This window comes from Emys orbicularis, chromosome 9, assembly GCF_028017835.1.
Source record: "Emys orbicularis isolate rEmyOrb1 chromosome 9, rEmyOrb1.hap1, whole genome shotgun sequence".
Taxonomy (NCBI): domain Eukaryota; kingdom Metazoa; phylum Chordata; order Testudines; family Emydidae; genus Emys; species Emys orbicularis.
The window spans coordinates 102124463-102148866 of record NC_088691.1 but is presented as its reverse complement, the minus strand read 5'-3'; the positions used below and the strand labels follow the sequence as shown (position 1 = coordinate 102148866).

Below are 24404 nucleotides of genomic sequence, written 5' to 3'. Positions count from 1 at the left end.
GAAAAGGGGGAGTTAAAATTAAACTTAACGGCAGCGGTTGCTGTGAGGCGCCTGCTGCAGACATGTGACGTAAACACCATCCAGGAGTATGGCCTGTTCTTGCCCCAATGTGGCATGAGGAAGACAAGTTACAATGCGTTCTCATTTGGGATCAGTGACTGAAAAGGGAGTGCTTCCTGATTAACGTAGAGTAATGATGCCAATGATTGTAACTCCAGCTTGCCTGATGTGTGTGAATTTTCAGAAAGCCACTGTCACTTCCATAATATATTAACGCAGAATAAACTCCAGGCTCCAGCCACCACTGAGCTCTCAGAATTCAAAGCCCAACAGCTTTGCCACTTGCAGTTGAAGTACTTTTGCTTGATCTTAAGAGAACTTTTGGCACAGTTTGACTCTCCGATGTGAATGTATTTGGACAGCTACACGCTCCTGATACCACTCTTAAATGGTCTCAGAGTGAAAACAGCCTCTGATCCGTCTCTTTCAGTGTGGGAGTATTAAAAACCCCCAACCCTCCTCAGCCCCTCTGCGGTTTTACACTGTCGGTTGTTTCCACTGTGTACACGGATTGCAGTACAATCTCATTTCAAAGAACTGGACCCACAGCGGGGATAACAGAGCAGAACTCTGCCTTCCCCCCACCCCCAATTCTCTTTCAAGGTAACAGCCAGACTGTCATCATTTCACTGCACTCTGGGGTTTGAGAGAGCAGCTCTCCAGTACCAGATGCCAAAGGATGTCTTGCTCTGTACCAAGGACATTCCGTTACCTCCCCATGGTTACACCTCACTAGGGCATGATTCTTTCCTTATCTCCTGCAGGGCTACAGGGACTTCTGGCAGGAGGACTGTGAGAATGGAAACACAAACACTCTGAACAAGGCTCCATCTACACTGAGAATCTTTAGCAGTTCTCCTACCATTGATCTAGCACTGGCAATAACAATGGAAGCCCCACCCAAGACCAGCTGTGAGTGATGGCCACCAAGCTGTCTAGACCTGGTCTGAGCGGCATTAGCCAAAACAGTGGTGAAGGACGAGTGTCCCCAGACCACCCTAGCATTTCGACCATTGCCAGCGCAGTGACGGGGAGAAGTGGTGAATATTCGAGTGCACAGTGCCTTTAATACAGCTGCATTTTCAAGCTTGCGAACAGGGTGTGAATTATACCCAGATGACTAATTAGTTTAAGGCTGCAGAAAAATCTTGAGGGCGATATCGTTCCAGCTTCCTGTGCTCTCAGGGGATAATGTGTGCGCTCAGCGCAAGGCAGGTTAAAAATGGCAGTAGCGGATTGCTAAACTCTAGTTACCTTGAGCTGGACAGGTCAGACCTGTGCAAGAAACTTCATCTGAAACTCCTTCCTGTCAAGAAAATGAGCTCCAGCCTGGCCCAGAACTCTGCGGAGTGCTTTATTTCTTACTCTGTGCACACAAGCCAGTGTTCCTCCCTGACGAGAGCCCAAACGTCCAGGGCCCTGTGGGTCTAATGAGAGTAGGAGTCTATGGCCATCACTTCTTTTTCTTAGCTCCAGCTTTTCCCTTTTTCCCTTTGTCTTTGCCCTTTGGCTCGTCCTCTTTAGACTTCTTGAGGGCCTTATAGGGGCCGATGTTATGGCGAACCATTGTGCCTCTCCACCAGGCCTGTAGCTGGAAGCAGGAAAGAAGGAGAGTTAGTTTTCCAAAGCAAGAATCAGACTCTCCCCTATTCAGAGCGGCTGGTCTTGGGGAAGTCAGCTGCCATCGTGACATGCCTCCCCCTCTAGGGGGTATCAAGTACGCCCCATTGGCTCAGTGTTGTGGGAAAAGGGACGGGCTTTCTGGTTGTCTGATGTTACATTTATGTAAAAACATTACAAGAAAATCCAAATGGTGAACCCGAGAGTGCCAGGGAATACTGCTCTGTGACACGTTCTGATCTCCAGCCTCCTCGAGGCACCCGCTGGGAGTGCCGGAGCCTGGATCCCGCCCTAAGTCTGCTGTTTGCCAGCGTCTCCTAGGCCAGTGCTATCCTCAGCACTGGCTCCGTATGCACCAACTCTTTGCCTTGGAAACATTCCAAACCCAAGTGCTTAGATCAGGGGTCGGCAACCTGCAGCACGCGAGCCGATATTTGATGGCACGCTGCTGCCTGCCGGGGTCCTGGCCCCACTCAGCCCCCCTGCCCACCGATTTCTCCTGCGGGGGCAGGAGGCAGAAGCTTGGTCTTCCCGGCAGCCAAGCTCCCCCTCCCCTGCTTCTTCCCCCAGTGTGGTGCTTTCCTGCCCCTCCCACTCCCTCTCCCTGCCGCCGATCAGCTGATCACCCTTGCGAGGGGGAGGGGGAGCCGAGCCGAGCCACAGTGTGCTCGCTGCTCCTGGAAGGAGGCAGAGAAGAGGTGGGGACGGGGCCCTGGGGAAAGGGGTGGGAACGGGGCATATCCCCTCCAGCCCCCTGCCGTGAGCACTCGCACGAGCCGAGCACCCCAGTCCTCTGCCCTGACCCCTGAACCCCTCCCCCCACACACCCAGCCTTCTGCCCTGACCCATGAACCCCCACACACACACACCCAGCCCTCTGCCCTGAACGCCCTCACACACACCCAGCCTTCTTCCCTGACCCCTGCATCCCTACACACACCCAGCCCTCTGCCCTGACCCCTGCATCCCCTCACACACCTCCAGCCCCCGTTCTGACTCCTGCACCCCCCACACATACCCAGCCCCCCCACACCCCATGCCCTGACACTTGCACCCCCCCACATCCCCACCCTGAACACCAAATGAGAGCTCCTGCACCCCCCCCGCCAATTCCCACCTGCACCCCCAGTCTGGGGTCCTGGCTGCGGGCCCCTTGCCAGCCGGGGTCCCACAGGCCCCGCTCAGCCCGCTGCCGAGCTAGGTGAATGGAATCCCAGGCCGGCAGCGGGCTGAGTGGGCCGGCGGAATAAGATCAGCATTTTAATTTAATTTTAAATTAAGCTTCTTAAACATTTTGAAAACCGTGTTTACTTTACATACAACAATAGTTTAGTTATATAATATAGACATAGAGAGAGACCTTCTAAAAAACGTTAAAATGTATTACCGGCACGCAAAACCTTAAGTTAAAGTACATAATTGAAGACTTGGCACACCACTTCTGAAAGGTTGCCGACCCCTGGCTTAGATACTAAGGTGATGGGTGCTACAGAAAACCCCTTGATAGATTTCCATGCAGTCTAGATTATAGACTAGCTGCTTTGTACGCTAGTTTACAGGCTGCACCCTGCTCAATTGCTAGCTCAGTGTTTTATTCAAGTAACAGCCTAGAGTGGAAGAGACTCCAGTGAGTCCTTCCGGCAACAGCAGAAAAGGCCCGACTAAGTGTTCCTGATTTTTTCTGACTTAAATTAAATATATGGTACAGGTCTGTCTCATCTTACGCTGGGGTTACGTTCTGCAGTCAGCGCCTAATGCAAAAATCGCCCATAGTCAAAATTACATTGAGTGTAATGGCGGGCGGAATCGCCCGCACTACAGAAACAGTATGTAAATTGTTATTTTTCTCTTTTTTTTTTTGTTTTTTGTTTTTGTTTTGCCGACCGTGTAAAGCTGAAATCGCACATGTTAAATGCGCCTAAGATGCGACAGATCTGTATGTTCACATAGAATCATAGAATATCAGGGTTGGAAGGGACCTCAGGAGGTCATCTAGTCCAACCCCCTGCTCAAAGCAGGACCAATCCCCAGACAGATTTTTACCCCAGTTCCCTAAATGGCCCCCTTAAAACCCAAACTGTCATAAAGAAGCAAACAACGGGCCCAACGCCACTTGCCTTCCTTTTGCAGGTCATCTTTAAAACTTCTCTTATTAGCTCTTGGGGCCGCATTTTCTAAAAGTCCGATGTGCACACGCAGTTGCCCACCTATGCTGGGACTGCACATGTAATCGGTACTCCCATCACCCACTGTTTCCGACATGGCCGTACTTGTTCTCAGCAAGTACTTCAACGCTACTTTTCTTAACCACATTCAAAAGAAACCCAGTACCAGTGGCCCTGCAACAAACCCTGTGAAAGGCCAGTGGGAGGCAGCTTGAAAGCAAGAACGCTGCCAGGTACAGTGTAGACTGTGGCACCTGCTGTAAAGGGACCAATGTCCTAAGCTGTAGCAGGTTGGGCTCCTCCCCTGCACTTCCTGGCCTGTGTAGTCACTAGCTGGTGGGCGGTTCTTGTACTGATGGAAGGGATTACACTGCAACCCTCCCTCTGTGGCGTCATCCTTGCTGCACAGATGGTGTGATGGACAAAAGGCCCCCAAATCTTCACTCTGGGAGCCAAGACTTTCCCTTTATTTCCTTCCTGATTCAGTAGGTGACTATTAACTTTGTGGCTGTTCTACCCAGGGAGGGACGAGAAGGGTGGGGAGAACAAACAGCAGCTTGGACATGCGGCAGACGCCTCTCTTCTCCCCACCCCAATGGCGGCGCTTGCCAATCCCAGGCCATGCTGGCCAAACCTTTCAGTACGTGTTGCTGACTGAAAGGAGCCCCCTCGCGTACAGATAATTCATGAGCCATATCACTGGTAGCACTTTCCCTTTTACCTTCTTGACGCTCTTTAATTCCAACGCATCCTGCTCTACCTTCCTTCTTGCTGCCTCCTTTTCCACCCGATCCTCAACGATGACTTGTTCAAATAACTGGCACTGCAGAAATGCACAGAGACGCTCTAGAACATGCTTCGCTTAGAAATGGACTGAGGGCATCATGATGTCTTTGAATTCAGGAGCTCCCTGAACAAGGCTTGTCCCTCATAGCTACGCCATGGGGGCTGATGTGCAAGCCACGGGCCTTTCTCCCTCGGTTCCTTTCCCTGTGGGCTGTCCCAGCTCTGCAGTGCAAATGCTGCGTATAACTGTGTTTCCCATCATAAACCTGTAAGTTGCCCCATTCACTGCCTGAACATATTGAACCCCCTGATGTTCTGCTGCAGAAAGTGTGTCTTGTCTGGCTTCTGGTGGAACAGGTGTTAGTAGCACGTCACCCCGAGCACATGGGGACGTGGCAGAATGATTGGGACACAGGGATGACAACTGACCTACGTTTTATATGCAGAATGGAAGATGAGTTGCTCGACAGGGCAAGGAGTTGAGTGTCCTCTAACTCCACAAGCAGGCGCTTAGAATTCAGTAAACAAGCTATGTCTACACTGCCCCACAGTTCTGACTACCAGGGTGGGGACAAATAGTGTGCACTAGTGTAACCCTCTTCAACAGGACTATGTTCATGTGAACTAGGAACCTTTTTGTTAAACTACTTCTTTAGGAAGTTTTCACATGTTTACAAATCCTTGCCATGTAAATATCGGAAACAGAACAATCATTACACCAGTGAGATTTTGTTGAGAGATTCTCCAGGAACATTGTCATCAGAGCTTTCTGTTTAACAGGGTGTTACCAGGGTTCAGAGTGAGCATCATTACAACACCTACAATAACCCTTTAGTTAATGCCCACAGGGGGGGTGGGGAATTACACGCAGCACTTTGGTGCCACTGCTATTCATGCCCCCACAGTCCGAACTGCAGGGCAGCTGACAAGCCCTCAGAGATAGCCCTTAGTCTGCACCGCCAGCGGTCGCTAGCAAGCGGGTTAAAATTCCACGGAGCCCCTCTCCCCCGGACTAGCAATAGCTTGTGTGACCCAAGGTGAGGCACACATTGGGAAGGGAGTTTGTCCTCCCTTGCCCCTCACAAAAGCCCTTCAGTTACTTGCCACTCTCGTACACCCAAAACGGCCATAGGAAAAACAACAAACAATGGCATTTCTTGACCAGAGTCACATGCAGAGAACAGGATTCATGCCCCCTGTGGCTCCCTCCTGACACCACTTGCTGTGTTGTTCCTGCCTATTCTATTGAACAGCTCCATGGGTTACTCAATCTTTTCTCTCCCATAGTTCTCTTCCCTTGTTCTGGGTGAATGAAAAGAGTGAGGGTGGGGAAGTGCCCAGGGCCCAGCTTTTGGGATGCTGCCTGGGCAGTGAAATGCTGGTTCACTGAATCCTTTAGTCCACTGCTGATCTCATACCTGCTTGGCTAGTTCCTGCAGTGCTGCTAAATCATTTGCCTTGGATGCTTTTAGAGTGTTCAGTTCTTGCTGTTTAGCTTCCGTGTCCTTTTCATACTTCTCCATCCAGTATTCTAGCTTCTCTTCCAACTTCTGTGTGGGAGACATACTGTGACACTTAGCACAGCAGACAGAATGCACCGGAAGGATTAATAATGCTACTGAAAACTTTCTATCATCTGATCAGTCTGCCGTCTTTCCGTAAGAGTAACATTGACGTTACACAGCACGGCAATTCCTCAGCATACCCCAACCCTTCAAAGAGCCAAAATCCTGGAGCTAGTGCTGAGCCACTAGTGGTCTGCAGAGCCCATCCTGGAGGTCGAAAGCTTTGGAGAGCCAAGCCATGGAGGGCTAAGGGGATGTGGGGCAATGTCCCTCAGAGTGGTCTGAAGAATGGAAAAGTTGGAGAACCGCTAGATGTTGGCTTAATACATGGTAAACCCCAGTGCAATAAATGACAGATATCACCCCAAAAGTGCTGGCCAAAAGAAGTACATATGGCTCATAGCTTCATCACTGAGGATTAGGCCCTACAGATTCTTAGAATTACAAAGGTAAACCTCCATTTAGGGCCTGCAAGCCACTTCCTGGACTTATCCCCAAACACGGCAGGGATAGGATCCATGGGACAGGTGCCCATGCCTTTTCAGGATGTGGACCGCATTTCAGTATGTAGATTGTTTCACGAACACCTGCACAGACTGCTTCCTCCCATTAACAGTTGAATAACATCCCTGGGGCAACGATAGCGATCACTCACATGGCAAAGTAACCTGAAGAAAGTGCTGAATGACTTTTAAACTCTTACTGTGATTTAGCAGCCTGGATAAAGCAAAAACAGATTGATGGCTTCTATAATGTCTTTCCTTGCCCCCAGTGTCCTAGTTTACATGTGCAACTCCTGGGCCTGTGAAGCTGTAGTTATATTGCATGTATTAATGCCAGCTCCTGATGCTGCTGGAAGTCTGACCTATTTGCAATGAATGTACTTTAACTTAAAGCCCAATTATCTGAACATCTTGTGGTGGGGGCAGAACCCGCAGCATTTGGATGAACAAATCTGTCCCATCTCAATTTTGATTTGGAGGAAATAGATCCAGATTTAAAATAATCCAAAATTCAGGTAACCAGTGTTATGTTTTGGGGACAAATGGTAATTCCAACAACAGTCTTGAAGCTGGTTGAGGGATAGATGGACATTAACTGTTTTCCTTAAGACACTGATTGCCACCCTAGGAATAAGCTGATGTGATTTTTCTAGGTTGCTGCCTTAAGTGCTAAGTGAAAACATTTGAGTCACCCACCATCTGTTGTTGCCTGAGGAAATTTTCAATCTCCATGTGGACTCTAATCTCCTCATCATTTTTGATCCTCAGCTTCTGTGATCAATAAAGACAGAACAGGTCAGAGGCTATCTTGGCATGCACATATGCATACACTGTGACGAGGTGCGCCGGCGAGTGACTGCTTGTAGTGGTGAATGGACAGCACGTCTGAAAGTGACAGGCTCTTGCTCTGCAGTGTCAATAAAAAGCCAGTTTTTCTATGTAAGAGAGTGAAATCTAGGAACGAAAGGCTGGTGGGTGAGACGGAGGAGCTTGTGCCACCTGCGTGTAAAACAAACCTCTCTTTGCAGGGTGAGTTACATGTTGGCTGTTTGGTGGCAATGCAATCTGCAGTCAGCCAGCTCTCGCCTTACTAGCTGGAGATACTTTACACGCAGGCCTAAAGACGGTGCTTACCTCAATTTCATTGAACAGGTCACTCTCTGCGTTGCTGCACTTTTTCTGGGTCTGGTAGACCTGGAGCTCTGTGTCTTTCTTCACATAGCGGCTCTCCATGTCTGTCTTGGCCTTCATCTCTTGAAGCTGGTCTTTGAGGTATGCAATCATCTCGTTCCGGTTCTGAGGAATAGGCAGGAGGGAGAGGCATATGGGGGGGCATAAAAGCGAGCTTCAAAATGCCAGTCACCTCTCAATCTCTTGTGCCCACTACTCCAGGCAAACTCACCTGTGTCCCACCTCACATGTTTAAAAATCATAGTGCTGAAGGCTTCTCCCCCTCATCAAGGCAGGGGGCTGGCGCTGAGTTATTGACTCTGGCGCTGAGTTACTGACTCTGGGAGGTGGGAGAGAGGAGAGGCTGAGAGGGAGTTTGCTCCCCACACTCTGTAGGGCCATGTTCAACCCTGGTAGCCTCCATGTTACCTCATCCTCCACCCTCCCCCATGTGTCTCTGCTCATGTTTCAGAGTGTCACCTTCTGATCATAATGCCACTGGCCTCAGCAGAGCTCCCAGACAGGAGCTACATCACGATGGGGTTACGGTACTGAGAGTAAAATACATCACCATGAGGGTGTAATTATCCTCCAAGCAAGCATTACAGTCTAGGAAGTGAAAGAATTAAAGTACTTCATTACTTAAACGTACGCTTGAAAGGGTTGGATTTTTATGAATAAATTGCAGTAAATGTTGATTTCACTGTACACACACACACACACAGATGAAAAAATATGTATATAGATAAAATACAGAAATGCTTCTGGAGAAAGTAGAGTTTGATATAAGGATATTTACACTGTATATTTTGCATGTGACATTGACAATTTGTTTTTGAATGGTTATATGATTTGGCTTTTGGAATGTCAACATTTACTGTAATTAAATAATTGTTGTCTGACCATCCCCATAATTTCCCACAGCTCTGAACATTGAAATTGCAAACATTAAAAAGGGCTTAAAAATAAATATCAATATCTATTGAAATTAAAAAAAGAAATAGACAAAATGAGTTTTGCCAAACCCACTTAACAGCAATCAGAATATGCTAGGGGATGGAAATTCACACCTAAGGCACCCAACCTTAATTCTGCCCTGTAGTGACACCATATTTGTTCCCATAATATAAGAACTAGGGGCCACCAAATGAAATTAATGGGCAGCAGGTTTAAAACAAATAAAAGGAAGTTCTTCACACAGCGCACAGTCAACCTGTGGAACTCCTTGCCTGAGGAGATTGTGAAGGTTAGGACTATAACAGGGTTTAAAAGAGAACTAGATAAATTCATGGAGGTTAAGTCCATTAATGGCTATTAGCCAGGATGGGTAAGGAATGGTGTCCCTGGCCTCTGTTTGTCAGAGGGTGGAGATGGATGGCAGGAGAGAGATCACTTGATCATTACCTGTTAAGTTCACTCCCTCTGAGGCATCTGGCATTGGCCACTGTCGGTAGACAGGATACTAGGCTGGACAGACCTTTGGTCTGACCCAGTATGGCCGTTCTTATGTTCCTCCAGAGCGTTGTCCAAGTTCAACATGAGCTTCAAAGAGAAACCTAATTTTTAACCAACCGTACAGAAGGCAGCAAACAAAGAGGGAAGGCGTGATTATCTATCTAGAGGTTGCAGTGACAGACAGGTCACCAGGACACCTGGCCTCTAGAGCCCTCATTCAGGAAGGTATTTAAGCACTTGCATCACTTTCAGTAGTTCCATTGATTTCAATGGCTTAACCTCAGGCATATGCTTAAGTAGTTTCCTGAATTGGGGTCTATATCTGGCTCTGCCACAGACCCCTGTGTGAGCTTGGACAAGTCACAACCTCGGTGCCTCAGTTTCCCCATCTATAAAAAAAAATGACATCTCGGTTGTGAGGGTGCTAAGGTTTAATTCTTTAGTTTGCACAGCATGTTGGGCTCCTTGCATGGAAGTTTTTGTGTAACCAGAAAAACTAAACAATTGCAAAGCAAATTTAAGAACAGGTGAAAATTGACCCTTGCTCTATTCATATGTGCCACTACTTCTTGGAAAGCTTATCAGGGTGGACAGTATAAATTTTATTGCAAAAGCGCATGCTCTGGGTGAGTAAGGCGTGCTGAGGGAAAGTAGCTGGCTATGTGCTGTCACCCCTTCCCTGCTCACTCTCACTACAATGGAGAGCTGAGATTTCCAGATGCAAGTTGGGTCTGAGCGTGCTCCCCTGGCAGAAGGGACTCTGGAGTTGAGAGGTACCAAGCTGATGTCTGTGGCTGAGTGTGTTTCAAGATGTTTGAATGCACTGGGGAATTGAAGAATGATTCCGTTTAGGATGGGGCTTTTTAGTTTTACTTCGTTTCTCGGGGTAACAGATGAAGATTTGAAATGCAGGATCGTAACTAAAGGAGAATTCTCTTTAATATGAAAAGCACAAGACGTGCTAAGAATCTAAAGGTCATAGCAGATTAGTTTGCAGTTACGTAAGACTGAGCTTAATGCATCTGGTTTTACTTCTTGTGCCACCATGTGCCTTTGATTACTCAATCAGATTCTTCCTGTTTGCTTGCATGTTACAATGGGTTCAACATTCATCAGCTGAAGCTTGTGGCTGAAGATGAAACACCGAAGTGCTGGTATTATTTAAGTGATTTGAAGCCCAAAGAAAGGCTCACGTCTTGTCGCTAAAGCACCATCACATTCCTTAACTGCGTAAACATGGAAAGATCCCAAAGGAAAAAGCCTGCTCCATAGTTTTTTAAAGGCCATGAGTCATTTGAAAAGAGTTCCTTTTCAGAAGAGTTTGGAACACTCAAAGGGAAAATCCTTCCTCCGCACACACGCGCGCGCGCGCACACACACACACACACACACACACACACATGCTATCCCATCAGATATAGTCAGGGAAAGCAAACTATGTTATAAGGCTCAGGACAATTAGGGCCCTTGGATGAGGTTTGTGTGTGTGTTAAAGTCATGCATCCACAATTGTTTTATGGTTTCTCAGCCTGACAGCCCACACTGTCATATGACTTGAGACAAATGACTTTATAACAAGCAGAGACATGACCTATTTATACTCCATAATATAGCAAGGTTATCTGGTAATGGCTTGTATTTTCTTCCGTGAAACAATGCAGGAGGTGGGGGGTTGTTGTGCTTCCAGCAGACAGAAGGGGGAGCTTGTCACATGGCTGCATTATCAGTGGTTTTCAACCTTTTTTCCTTTTGCGGACCCCTAAAAAATTTCTAACGGAGGTCCAGCTCAAACCCTTCCACTGATAGCAACTGCAGCAGGGTCACACACAGAGAGGGGGTCACTATGGTAAGTAAGCCCCAAACCATTTTAAGGCTTATGGGTTAAAACCAACACCTTGAATTAATATAAGACATAAGAACGGCCATACTGGGTCAGCCCAAAGGTCCATCTAGCCCAGTGTCCTGTCTTTCGACAGTGGCCAGTGCCAGATGCCCCAGAGGGAATGAACAGAACAGGGAATCAAGTGATCATCCCCTGTCGCCCATTTCCAGCTTCTAGCACTGCAAAGGCTCCTAATAAACAATTAAGCCACAACCACCCTTCCCCTAGTCCTGATCCACAGCACCATGCTATCCCAGCCCTGGGCTCCGCACACACACAGCTCTGCCAATACCCCTCTGTCCCAACCTGCAATCCCCTGCTCTCCCAGCCCCAGGATCTCCAGGGTGGCTCATACAAAACATATACTTGCCCCACTGTAATTATATACACATTCTAACTACCCTTTTATAGAACAGGACTACACCAAAAAGGGCTGAAGTTTGAAACGTGCCATGGATCTAGCTTTTCTTGAAGATTAGGCCCATTCTATGGTTTGAAAGAAACTTGTTTTGATTTACCAAAAAGACAGCCCTGTGAAAATGGCCTGGGGCTTCATCCAAAGTCAATAATAGCCTGTCCACTGACTTAAATGAGCTCTGGATTGGGCCCATGCTGAGCATGCATAGTAGGAAGTGTCCTTAACTCTCTGCAGGTGTATACTTAGAGAGAGAATGTGCTTGCGTGCGCCATTATTTAAATGCACACTTGTTTTAACGGAATTGCAAACTCCTGAAGCAAAGCCAGCAGACCTTGTGAAGTCTGTGAGACACGTCAGTCTGGACTGTTTCTTTTCCTTTTTTAAAAGCATTAGGAAATTAAATCCAAGAAACAGTTAATGTAACACTAAGGCTACAACCGTAAGGAATGAGGAGTTGCAGAACAGGGGACGGAGCTTTCTCAGGGGACAGACCAAGATTGTGGCATGAACGCCCATAGGAACTAAGGGCCATCACAAACCTCACCACCTTCCACTCCAAGTTCAAGGCAAGTTTCTATGACCTGGCTGCTCTACAGTAAACGCATGGGGGTGGGGGTTGTAAAAATTTCTAAAAAAAATACTACCCGGCACACATTTCTCTTCCCTGCAAGAGGATGAGAGAACAAACGTGACAAATGTTGGCCATGCTACTTTGAGCATCTTCTAGCAGTGCATTAATATTAAGGTGATGAGCATGGTATAAGAACCTCTACAGAAAAGAATGAATGAAAGCTAAGTATCCAATCTAAATGTTATCTTGGTGTGCGTATAACCTACTCTCCTGCACACACCACGTTATAGTCTTGGTTTTCTGCTACAGGTATGCAGCCTACTATATTACTGATTGCTGCAAAATGTATACTGTAAAATCTACAGGCTGTGTAAAGAGTGCTGCTGGAACTTTAAAGTTTTCATTGCCTGACTTTTTGATACTGACTGTGCAACCTTAGGGTTACATTTGCACAGTTTTTGGCATTCAATCATCAATAATCATAATCTGTATAGAATATCACCACTTCATCAATGAAAAATTAAAAGGAAAATGCTACAAAATATAAGTGACTACTGCAGCAGCTATAGCTAAATGAATAAATCTTATTCCTAGAGCTGAACTAAAGTTATTAATGATGCGGGTGCACAAAGAGAAGGGCAAGAACAAAAAGAGCCTGGTGAATTTCAGCTCTATTAGAAATACAGGTGAATGAGGAATCAATGTTTGCCAAAAGGACAAAATCAGTAGGGAAGAGTATTTGAGACTCATTACAGAGAATGAGGAGAGAAAAACAGCTGAATAGCCCTGTGAGTTATTAATTAGTGTCTTGTTAAGAGCTAACACAGCTCAAAATAAGAACATACAAGGAACAGACCCAGAACAATTAATTTTCTTTTCTAAATCCATGATTATACCTGCTGGCTTCTGTTTTCTCTTTCACACTCAGTCCAAAGACTGGAGACTGCTATGGGGACTTTAGTCCCTACCTCCCTCTATTGTTGCTGCTCAAAATGCTCCATAATCAACATGCTTTTTTTCCTTTTGTTAAATTAGTTGGCAGTGTGCCAAAACATGAAAGTCTCGGTAAAGTTGCCTATCAGAAATTCCTCAATGGACTGACTAGAAATCATTCTCCCAGGGAAACCTAATCGGAGCAGGTTATTTTTTAGCAATGGGAGGAAAGCAGGATTTGAAAGTAACTTCATCTTGATTTGTTATCAAGGATCAGGCTATAAGGAAACCCAGGAAGAGGACTTTAAGTTGGAAAGAAAACGACTGCAGGCCACACTTTGTGAGGCTGATCGCAAAGACGGAAGGAAGGTACTCAAAGATCAGAAGGTAAAGGCTGAAAAACAAAGGATCATCACCTACAGCAAACGCAAAAAAGTTTAACAAAGCTGAGGCCAAAGCAGGGCCGCCCGGGGGGAGGGGGGGGGAAGTGGGGCAATTTGCCCCGGGCCCCACAGGGGCCCCCACGAGAGTTTTTCGGGGCCCCTGGAGCAGGGTCCTTCACTTGCTCCGGGGGCCCTGGAAAACTCTCGCGGGGCCGGGCCCCCGGAGCTTCTTCCGCTCAGGGTCTTCGGCGGTGGGGGGTCCTTCCGCCCCGGGACCCGCCACCGAAGTGCCGGGTCTTCGGCGGCGGGCACCCCCCCCCCCGCCGAAGACCCCAGGCCCCCTGAATCCTCTGGGCGGCCCTGGGCCAAAGAAAGCTCCAGCGGGTGAGGCACTTTTCCTAGTACTGGAAAGAGTTGTGGAAACTACATTAAAACAGAACAGCATGTGTAAGTTGGGCATACAAACACTGTTGGGCTTCTACAGCACTAACTTTGGCACCAGCTCTGCTCCTTATGTTGGTACAGTGCATGGAGAGCTTCCCAGCATTACACTATGGGTGACCTGAATCTGAACTGGAGGAGACAACGTGCACTAAGAAATGGACAAAATATAATCCTCAAGTAACTGCCACACTACTTGAGGCCAAATGAAACAACTAATTTATTTCTTTTAACTGCCAAACAGAGGTCAACAGACTTTTAAACTGTTCCGTTTTCCCCCTTAGGGCCTGGATATAGGCTTGAGTCCAGTTTCAGCAGCAGAAAAGAAATATCTATTAAGTCACACATCTCCCTTTTGCAGACCAGTCTCTGACCTCAGATTCCTTTAGACGCAGTGCCGAACTGAAGGCACTGAAATCCTCTAGAAAAGTAATCCTCACTCTCCATTTCTCCTGGAAGACGTTTGAGCTCCTGTGTCTGTCCTTCCTTGGTTCACTACCTATCTTGTAACCATTTGTTCCTTCAATATTGCCTTCAGTGGTTCCTCCTTTCTGCAAGGTTCACCTGGGTTCTTTTTGTCTCCTCCTTTTCTTCCTCCTACACTTACCCCATCTGTCTCTTCTAGCACCTCTATGCTGATGACTCTCAAATCTACTTTCCACTTCAACATTTCTTCCTGTCTCATTGATATCACGTTTGGAGGTTCTGCTGTTTCCTCAAACTATACACCGTTATATCTGAGCTCCTCATCTTTCCTCCAAAACCTTCTCTTCTCTTCTCCAATGCCAATACCATCCTTGTCAGACTTGCAACCATAGGGTCGTTTTTCAGTGGCTCTTGCTCTTCCATGCGCATCTAGGCTCTCACCAAGTCCTGCTGCTGCTTCCTCTTCAACTTTTATAAAAAGTAGCCCTTCCTCAATGTGCCTTCAACTTGAAATGTTTTTCCATACCCAAGTAATCTCCGGGCTCAACTACTGCTAAGTCCTCCCCTCTGGACTCCATTTTCCATCTCGCTCACCTCTGGTCCATCAAGAATACTGTAGATAAAATGACCCTCATTTGCCACTCAACCGATCACTCCTTTATACAGATCCCCTCCTGCCTCCTCACCTACTGAATCAAGTGTCAGATTCTTGTCCTTGCCTTCAAGGCCCTGCACGGCTCTGCCTCTATCTCTGCTGGTTTCTTTTCGCACACCCCTCACTCCATCAGTGTGCAGCAGCATCACTCCCTTCATTTCCCTCTCACTCTCTCCTCTTCATGCTTTCTCCCTTCTGCCTGGATCAACCCTTTATCACAGAACATTATGTCCCCACCATCTCCATTAACGCCTTCCTTAGAACCTATTTATTCCACTAGGCCTTCAAATGCTAATCCCTGTCGTATTATGTCATCCCCATCCCAATTAGCACCATCCTCTGGGTTTCCCACTGCATTCAAATCTGATCTGCGTCTCTTTTAAATTGTAAACTCCCTGAGGAAGAGACTATTATAGCTGTACAGCACTGATCGGTGCTTTAACAGTAATTAACAATCATTCAACACCCAGAACACTGGTGATGTAGCTACACTCGCTCTTGTTTTGTTTCTATTTTTCCCTGCCTGCCCCTAAATGAGAGAGTGTTACTTGTGTGCTTACACCCTTTCATCAGAGACTGTGAACCTCCCTAGGAAGGAGAGGTCCTGGTCTGGGTGTGCTCAGTAACACATTTCCTCTCTAGCAGGCTGCCCATCTCAGATATTCTCACCTGAAGTTCTAATTCCTTTTCTTTCTTGACATCTTGCAGCCGTTTCTGGAGGGACTTTATCTCCTTCCTTCCTTCCTCCTCCCTAGAGGAAAAAGCAAAAGGGAAAAAACCTACATTCCTTGAATACAGCACGAGAGAGTAGGGTTAGCTTTCCCCAGGAAGGGGACTTTCTCCCTTCTGATGCAGTGTTGCACCTTACAAAACACAGCCCTGCTCCTCCTGCTTGCGCTGAGAGCTTGTAGGTTGGAAAGCTCCCCAGGACTCTGCAGTACCACAGGGTGAGCCACCTTTCCTTGGCTGGTTGGCAAACAGGCCATTTCTTGTCCACTTTAAGCTTCAGGGAGGCTATGTATCTGAAAGTCATAAACTGGGATGTGATCATAGCGCTGATGACGTGGTAAATAAATCCACAGTGCAGTGATGTATGGTTCATGTACAACTGCTGAGCCAGACAGGTGGGACTGATTGGGAGAATGAAGCAAAAAAAGCAGAATTCTTCCAACAGAAGCCTGTATAGACTCCACAAAGACTTGATTTATTTGGTTGAGAGAGTAGAGGAAGGAATCCTACTATTTGGGGACAGCTTCTATACTAAAACTCCCATAAATTTCAATGCAGGATCATGTCCCTAATCGCTAGCCATTTCCAGATTACACAGGCTTTAGTTTTTGTATAAGACAATTTTTGTTAAGGGTGAACTGAAAATCTATATGTTTAAAAAACAAACCTGTTCAAATTCTCAAATCAGTAAGGGGAGATGTATGGACACCAAAATTGACAAAGATGTTTACATTTAAAAACAAAATCATGGTAGTCTTTGGGGCAGGCATATTTTCTATTATTGATGGGCAATTGGAATAGTTTTTATTTGCACCAGCTTTCCACTTTATCCTTACAAAAGAAGAAAAAAAAATAGAATCTGTGCCTTAAAATGTATAGCCAGTAGCTTTCCAGCTTGTGTTACCCTAGCCCATGTCACTCTGATTTTCTTCTAAGGTTTTATGCTTATAATGTAATATCCATACAGGGGCTTGGGTGCATATGGCACTTCATTCATTAATCAATTTGACAGATCCCTGTCCTAAGGAGCTTACACTCCAACATACATTCCATCTTGAAGAGTCACCATCTGGGTGAACGAGATTGAGAGAATGAATTTCCAGTCTTATTTCAGGATAAAGACTACTTTTAGATTCTCACAGGTTGACACTTAAAAATCAAATATGTAAATTTCTCTGTAGATGTCCAAAAATCAGGGGGGCTTGGGGCTTTTGCATATACTGTAGTGAATAATCTCTTTGTAATGTTCCCTAGTACACTTTAATATAGTACTGTTTCGAACAGCACTATCTTAAAGCGCACTAAGGAACCCTTAGTGTCTACACAGACCAATTAATCCACAACACATTGGTGCGCTTTAGAAACCACACCTCTGTAGTCCACATTACTGCTCCATTTAGACAAACCTTTAGACACATGTAACCATTTCCGGGGTTTATTGGTGTTGGGATTTTTTTATCGAGTGTTTTATCGATGTTTATTGGACAAAACCAAAAATCAGAAGCCATGTTATACTGGAAGACATATAGGGCTCACTCAAAAAAGTGCAAAGGAAGGTGAACCCTTAGCACTGATTAGACACATCTGATGGATGGAGAATAAACTGAGATGCCATTTTCAGGTGTTGTAATTTGTCCATTTTCTGCTTGAACTATCTGATGGTTATTCCACAGACAATCACCACTCGTCATTTTTCTTCTGCCCCCTGCATGGGTAAGCAGAACAGATCCCTCTAGTTTTAGATAGTGGGACAACTGTTGTATGCAGCAAGTATCCACTTGAGGAAATTAGACGCTTCTCACTTCGGCCTCCTCTGCATTGGGGATTTGCCTTGATCACAGCTGTTGGTGGCCACCACTGTAGCTGCTTAAAGCCATAGTGTGCACTACTGGTGCTTACATTTGTTTGAAATCAAGGTAAGCTTCACCCATGCAAATCGCAGCATTGCCTGCCTACGCTAGATGCAGGATTCTGCTGTTTGCTACACAGAGCAAAGCAGCCTTAAAACAGTGGAAAATGCTGGTGGTGAATTCCCCTCGCGTGACAGCTGCCATCTTGGCTGATACACCTGGGATTGAACTGAGGACTTCCAGAGCCAAAAAGCATGACCTACAGCTTGAGCTAAAGCTCTGTACTTGGGACTGTAACAAACTCCTATTTGCTGCAGATCACTACAGAGGGGAACCTGTAACGCACTCACCAGTGGGTTACACTTGCCTAAGGTAACTCTCTGCTGATGGAGGCAGCTCTGCCATCTCTGTGCTCCCTGTCCCCAGCATAAAGGGAGGCAGGGGGCATGTCAGTAGCATTCTGGTGGCAGGACATGGGCAGGAGGGGGCATTCCCACCGGAGACAGGACAGTAGGCCCAGAAGTGACTTCTCTCCCTAAATGTAATGTAGTGAATGTTTACGAAGTACCCAGCAATGCTCAGATGTAAGAAGCCGTGTTCTCTTGTATCCTGTAAGTGAGAACATGTACTCAGGAGCAGTGGTGATTGAAGCTGGGAAAATGCCTAACACAACCCTAACCTGATGATGGTGGTGTAGAAGTTAGACTTCCTCTCCTCCTCTCTCTGCACAGCTTGCAGCAGACTCTGAAACGTTCCTGAAGTCTGCATTTCCTGCAGAGTTTCTGCAATCACATCGCTTGCATACTGCCTGCCGACAAGAACAAGGAGGAACACAACAGCAACTTAGACAAAGATGTTATTTTCTGGCAAGTCAATGCCTGGCTCAAACATACTGGCCCCTTTATTGTTCACTGCTAAAAAAGTTACAGTAACGCAATGTCCTGCTTGTCTTCTGTTCAGGTTCTTACACCAAATCCAAGGCATTTCGTCTGCACTACACAGTTTTGCTGACATAGCTATCATGGCTAGGGGTGCGAAAAAAATCACTCCCCTTACCCACGCCGGCAAAACCTCTGGTGTAGACAGAGTTATGTTTCCCACTATAACTCCCACTTGTGCATCTGGAGTATTTTGTAGTATGGTGGAGGGGTTACGTTTATGCCTTAAGACCGTCCAGTGTGGCTGAGTTATCATTTAACATTTATATTACAGTAGCACCAAGAGGCCCCACTCAAGATGGAAACCCATTGTGTTAGGTGCTGTACAGGCATTCACACAAACATGGTCCCTGCCCTGAAGAGCTCACAATTTACCAGCACGTAGAATTTCCTGGTGCATATGTGATTACATTCTCAGTGGCAATTCTGCATTCATTTGGGAATTTTTTTTGCACTGAATTTCCTTGAACTCCTTCATTTGATTTTGCTGCTTAATTATACAGGCCAAGATTTTCTAATATATGTGCCTCATGTTAGCAGCTCATTGATTTAAGGAGTCTATGTGCTCAGCACTCTCTTTCAAATCAAGCCATCTAATTAGGAGCCTAAATATGGGCTAACATCTGGCTCCCTTTTTTAAAAAAATCTTGGCCTTGGTGTTCATTAGCTGTTCTGTAAAGCAGGATGGAGTGCACAGCAGTAATAGTGCTACAGTGGCATCGTATGAGACACTAATTGACTGAGCTCAAGAGACAATGCTCAGCCTGTTTAATTAATTTCACTAATAAACTAATATTTGCTACAGAAACCTTGATCCCAAACATTAACACACCAGTACTGGATGGCTCCAGGGATGAATTATTGAAAGGTCATCAGTTTGGAGTCTATTAAAGTGACCAAAAATCATGAACACTAGACCATACTTTGCAAACCTTTGAGAAATTAGGTGGTAGTGTCAATCCACTTCCTAATGGATAGTTATCCTAGTTCCCAAACCACAGTAAATGGCCTCCTTGCTGTCAGTCTAAGCAGAAGCCAGGGTCTTGAATGGGTCTTGAAGACTAAACTCCCTATTCCCGCCAGGTCAGGGTTGAAGTACATTAGCAAGGAGGAGGGAAGCGTATATTGCTGCTATCTGTTCTGGAGAGAAATGAAGGGCTTCATAGTCTTCAGGTCTGTCATCTGGCACTGTTCACTAAAAGTCACAGTCCTCTCTGATCACTCACCTATCAGCTTGAACTTTTCTGAGGTTATCGGAGGACACAGCACTCTGTTTTGCAGCCCTACTAAAAAGATGATTGGCCCTTTTTAGATCTCCACTTGTCTCTTGCAGCTGCTGCCCCAGTTCTGTGAACTTCAGTGACTCGGAGGGAACTGTTGGCCTGTTCTCTGACCTTGCTGACATGAGATGTTCAAACTTAACCCCCAACTCCTTCTGGCTCTTGACGATTTCACTAATTTCTTGGGCATCAATCTACAAGGGAACAAAAGAATTTATGTGCATAAGGGACAGAAGAGAAATTAAAAACTCTGCAATGTTATGTAACAGAAGAGGAAACAGTTGATTAAACAATAAACGAGATTAGAATCATGCCCACAGCCATTGATATAGTGTATTAAATTACACACCAAAGAGACGGGAGTCTGAAATCCAAAAAAATGCAGTCTTCATTTATTTATAATGCATGCTTGATTTTGCAAAGACCTTTATCCCTCCTTAACTTTAAGCACAGGGGCAGGAGGGGAAATTCAAAATAATGGCCGCTACCTTCGTAACAAGCTATATGGAAACATTTTGGATATTTTAGGGCAGTCTAAGGTGTGAGTTGGAAAACAAACGATAGAGATCCTCCGCTGATGTAAATGATCATAGCTCCATTGAGTTAGGACAGTTAACCAGCTGAGGATCTGCCCAGATGTACTGTGTGTATGTGTATTTGTCTGAATAGGTATATAAATTGTATACACTAAATGTACACAGACAGGCGCAAATAAAAAAAACTACTTTAAAGGAACAATATTAAAATAGCTTGAATCTCAAGTTCTTAAATGACCGAACTTCAGAAAAACCTGAGCTTGGCAAAGAAACTGCTTTAATGTAATGTAGTATCTACAGGCACTTTGATAGGTACCTTAAAATCCCTAGGATAGTTCAATTACCAAAGGATGGAGAGTTTGTAAATTGCATGAGGTGCCTTTTGTTCAGTCCGCTAGCAGTTTATTTTTTGCGGCACAGTGTAGGAGGCAATTGCGCTAAATTCAGCAAATGGAAACACTCCATTCCTCTGGGGGGGGGCACATGAAATGGAACAGTGCGCCCTAGTCATTGATTGAGAAAGTTAATGAATGATCAGCTGACACTGTGATTAATGTTATATAAAATGTCATAACTATGATTGACTTCTACAGCTATGTGCTAGGCAGAAGATAGGGTGCCTTGAAATGAAACGGACAATTTACAATTGAAAAATATGGGATGGGATGCAGTGCAAAATGACAGAGCAATGGAGTTAGCACATAGCTGTTCTCTATATTGGGCATGACTTTCATTGACACTATCACAAACTGAACATGCGCGTCAGGAGGAGAACACCCCCTAGAATCCTTGGGAATGTGTTTTCTCTGTGGGCGTTCAATGCTAATATCAGAAGCTTTCCACACGCTATTTAGTGAATGAGAATTCATATCTGGGAGTAGGTGGAACTAGTCCATAGATCTCATTTCAGGGAAGGAGTGCCCTCTACTGTATGGCTTAAGCATTAGTCAGGCTCTGAATCCAGTACACACTTCAGATTCTGAGTATTCTCTGTCACAGTATAATAGACTTCTTGTTCTTGAAAACAGATAAGAGACAAAGGACTGGCATACAAAATTAAATTTTACTTTACTCTTCCTCTTTCTTTCTCTGCTGATATTTTAGGCATGGTGAGAAGAATAAAACGAAGCAGCATTAGACCAGATAAACTAAGTTCCAGTAGTTTATGCCACCTCAGTCATGATGCTTCAATTATTTCCAGTTCCTTACTCAGAAGGAAAAGTTTCATAACTGCTCAGCCTGGAAATTGGCTGCTGCCTTAGGTAAAAGTTAAGATTCTTGAGGTGATAGCAGAGATCAAAACAATTTGCCTCTCAAGATGGTTAGGCCCACTCTTGGGTCTTATCACCTCATTCGCCACTCTACCATCACCTGCAACTGCCTCCTTCTCCAAAAACATCTCCGCACTTCCAGTAGGCTGCCTCTAATACATGGAACACCCTTCTGAGCTGCCCTCTCCTTCAAATCTCCCCTCAAGACCCACTTATGCTGCGATGCCTAATGTGAAATCAGCCAGCTAATGACTCTAGGCTGAGGGGCAGTTGGTTAGTTATAGATTTAGGGTGGAATTTTCAAAAATGTTCAGTGTTGGCCCAACTCTGTTCCCTCTGAAGTCAATGGGAGTTTCATGAGTGACTTCTATGGGAGCAGAATTACATCAGTACTGAGTGTTTTTGAAAATCCTATTCTTATTTACTTTTTAAAAAGAAATGCATGTATGTATATACAACTTAGCTATGTTTAATCGTTTTCCTTTCCCTACTCCTTTGCATTTTGTCTGTTATCTTAGATTGTAAGTTCTTTGGCATAGGAATCATGTCTTTGTTTATGTTTGTGGAGTGCCTACCTGAATGGGACCCAAATCCTTATTAGGGCCTCTGGATGCTACTGCAATATAAGTATTAAAATCAGTCTCCAGCTGAACAACAAGATGATGCATTTATAATAAGAACGGCCACACTGGGTCAGACCAAAGGTCTATCTAGCCCAGTATCCTGTCTTCTGACAGTGGCCAATGGCAGGTGCCCCAGAGGGAATGAACAGAACAGGTCATCATCAAGTGATCCATTCCCTGTTGCCCATTCCCAGCTTCTGGCAAACAGACTGTTCCTTCTCTCACGGGCTGTGGAGTGCTTTACAATGAAAATATATCAACATTTATTTTTAAGAGGAGTCAAAAGAAGGTGTAGCATAAAGACAGGAAGGAAAATAAGAGAATTTAAAAAATAGAGGCACCTACATTGCTGATGTCTGTCCTGCCCGCGTAGGAAACTGGCATAATATATCCAAGAATAGCAAGCTGATCAAGACAGTCCTCCAGCACAGCACAGATTTGCACAGCTTCCAGAGGGGAGAATATTTCCATCTTTTTATTTGCCATGTTCTTGCTAAGAGGAACAAGCACAGCATGCGACAATGAGCGAGAGCGTGGAGTTAGCAATAACAGGTTAAGTAATACTAGATACTGATAAAGTCTTACATCTGCAGCCTTTCATCTCTTTTCTAATGGTTTGTATAACCTGTCCTGCACTCATTACCCCAGAAATCATGCTCCCCTAAGGGCTGCATTTGAACATAGCAGGAACCTTAACTCACATTAACAAAATAGTTTCACAGCCCCGCTCATCTTAGATATGTTTGGGCAGCCTGACTCCTAGGGCGCAATGCTCCAAATTGGGTCAAGTGGCCTGGCCCTCCCAGCTCAAATTGGAGCATCCAGTGCTGAGATTTGTAGACTCACCATCCATATTGAAAATGAAGGTGCCTACTAGCTATGTTGAACTCCATAGGCTGCACTTTTGCCAACTTATGCTTTAAACTGTTCCTCATCATTACCTTGAATATTTTTGGATCATCCCATTGACCTCAATACGAGCTGTTGGGAGCTCAGCACTTTTTGAAAATCAGGCAAGAGCCTATGTAGGGACTGAGGAAGTTAACTTTCGCCTCCTATTTTTGAAATCTTGAACAAGTTTATTTCAATTCAAATGGGAAAAGTATGTTTATATACAAATAAGCATTCCCATGCCACCTTTGCAAATCAAACAACACAGCATTAGACCACACTGAAGCTAAATGGAAATTGACCAGTCGATTTTCTTTGTCCAAGCTGAGCAAAATGCATAAGTAAACATCACCATAAATAGTGGGGAAAGTATGTTAGAGTTTTTCAGTTTTGAGTTTGTCATCTAAACTGTAATATAGTTAAAGACATTTTTATTGTACATACACGGGATTTTTAATCACACTATCCCTTTTAACAACAAAACTTAGAAGGAATGTGTCTTAGATTTAGCATTTTGCAGACAGTGGGTTTTTTAAAAGGAAAAATAAACATGATTGTGCTGAGATCCTCATACAATTTAAACTATCAATTTTTGCCAGTTATTTTTAAAGAAAAAGGAACAAATGCCAGTCAAGATCTTACGCAATTTTTTTATTTTTGCTTAGTAAGTTTCCAGAATTATTATTTGGTATTTGAATAGCAGCTTTTGGTCCATGTTACAACCCTCCTTCCCACCCCTCACAAACAAAAAAAACCCCACCACACATGCACACACGCATGAGCGCGCACACACAAAAGAGATTGTGTTTGTACAGCAATCTAGCACAATAGGACCCTGATTCTGATTGGGCCTTCTGGGTATTACAGTAAAGTCTAATAATAGAAGTCTCCACTGGTCCTTATCTGTCTACTGTTGGACTTGGGCCATGTTTAAAATCTCTTGAACAAACACTCGAGGTCTGCAGAACATTACAGTCCCGGTCTGCAAGCACACTCTGGAAATGGATCAGAGCCGTGATTAACAGGGTTGAGGCATTGTTATGCTCTATGAATATTAAAGAGTTTTAGATTAAGCCATACTCTGTATCTGCACTGGAGTTAGAGTGAGTTACTTTCTTCAGCAACTTCCTGACTTGAAGAAACTGTAATCCTTTAATATTAGAATATGAAATTAGTTTCAAATAGGCAGAAGATGAATATAATTTGTTAGTTCAGGTCTACCAGATTTCCAGCATCACAAGAGGTGGGGTGCA

General features: G+C 45.1%; 1 protein-coding gene across 1 annotated transcript; it reads right to left on the bottom strand.

Annotated features, from left to right (window-relative positions):
- Positions 1 to 1513: 1513 nt before the first annotated feature.
- On the bottom strand, positions 1514 to 22746 carry IQCG (IQ motif containing G). Its single transcript, XM_065411147.1, has 9 exons — positions 22606 to 22746; positions 19777 to 20024; positions 18292 to 18420; positions 15703 to 15784; positions 7834 to 7995; positions 7396 to 7470; positions 6050 to 6181; positions 4567 to 4668; positions 1514 to 1651 (listed from the first exon to the last, which is right to left on the bottom strand). The coding sequence occupies exons 1-9, from the start codon at positions 22744 to 22746 to the stop codon at positions 1514 to 1516; spliced, it is 1209 nt and encodes a 402-aa protein (XP_065267219.1).
- Positions 22747 to 24404: the final 1658 nt, after the last annotated feature.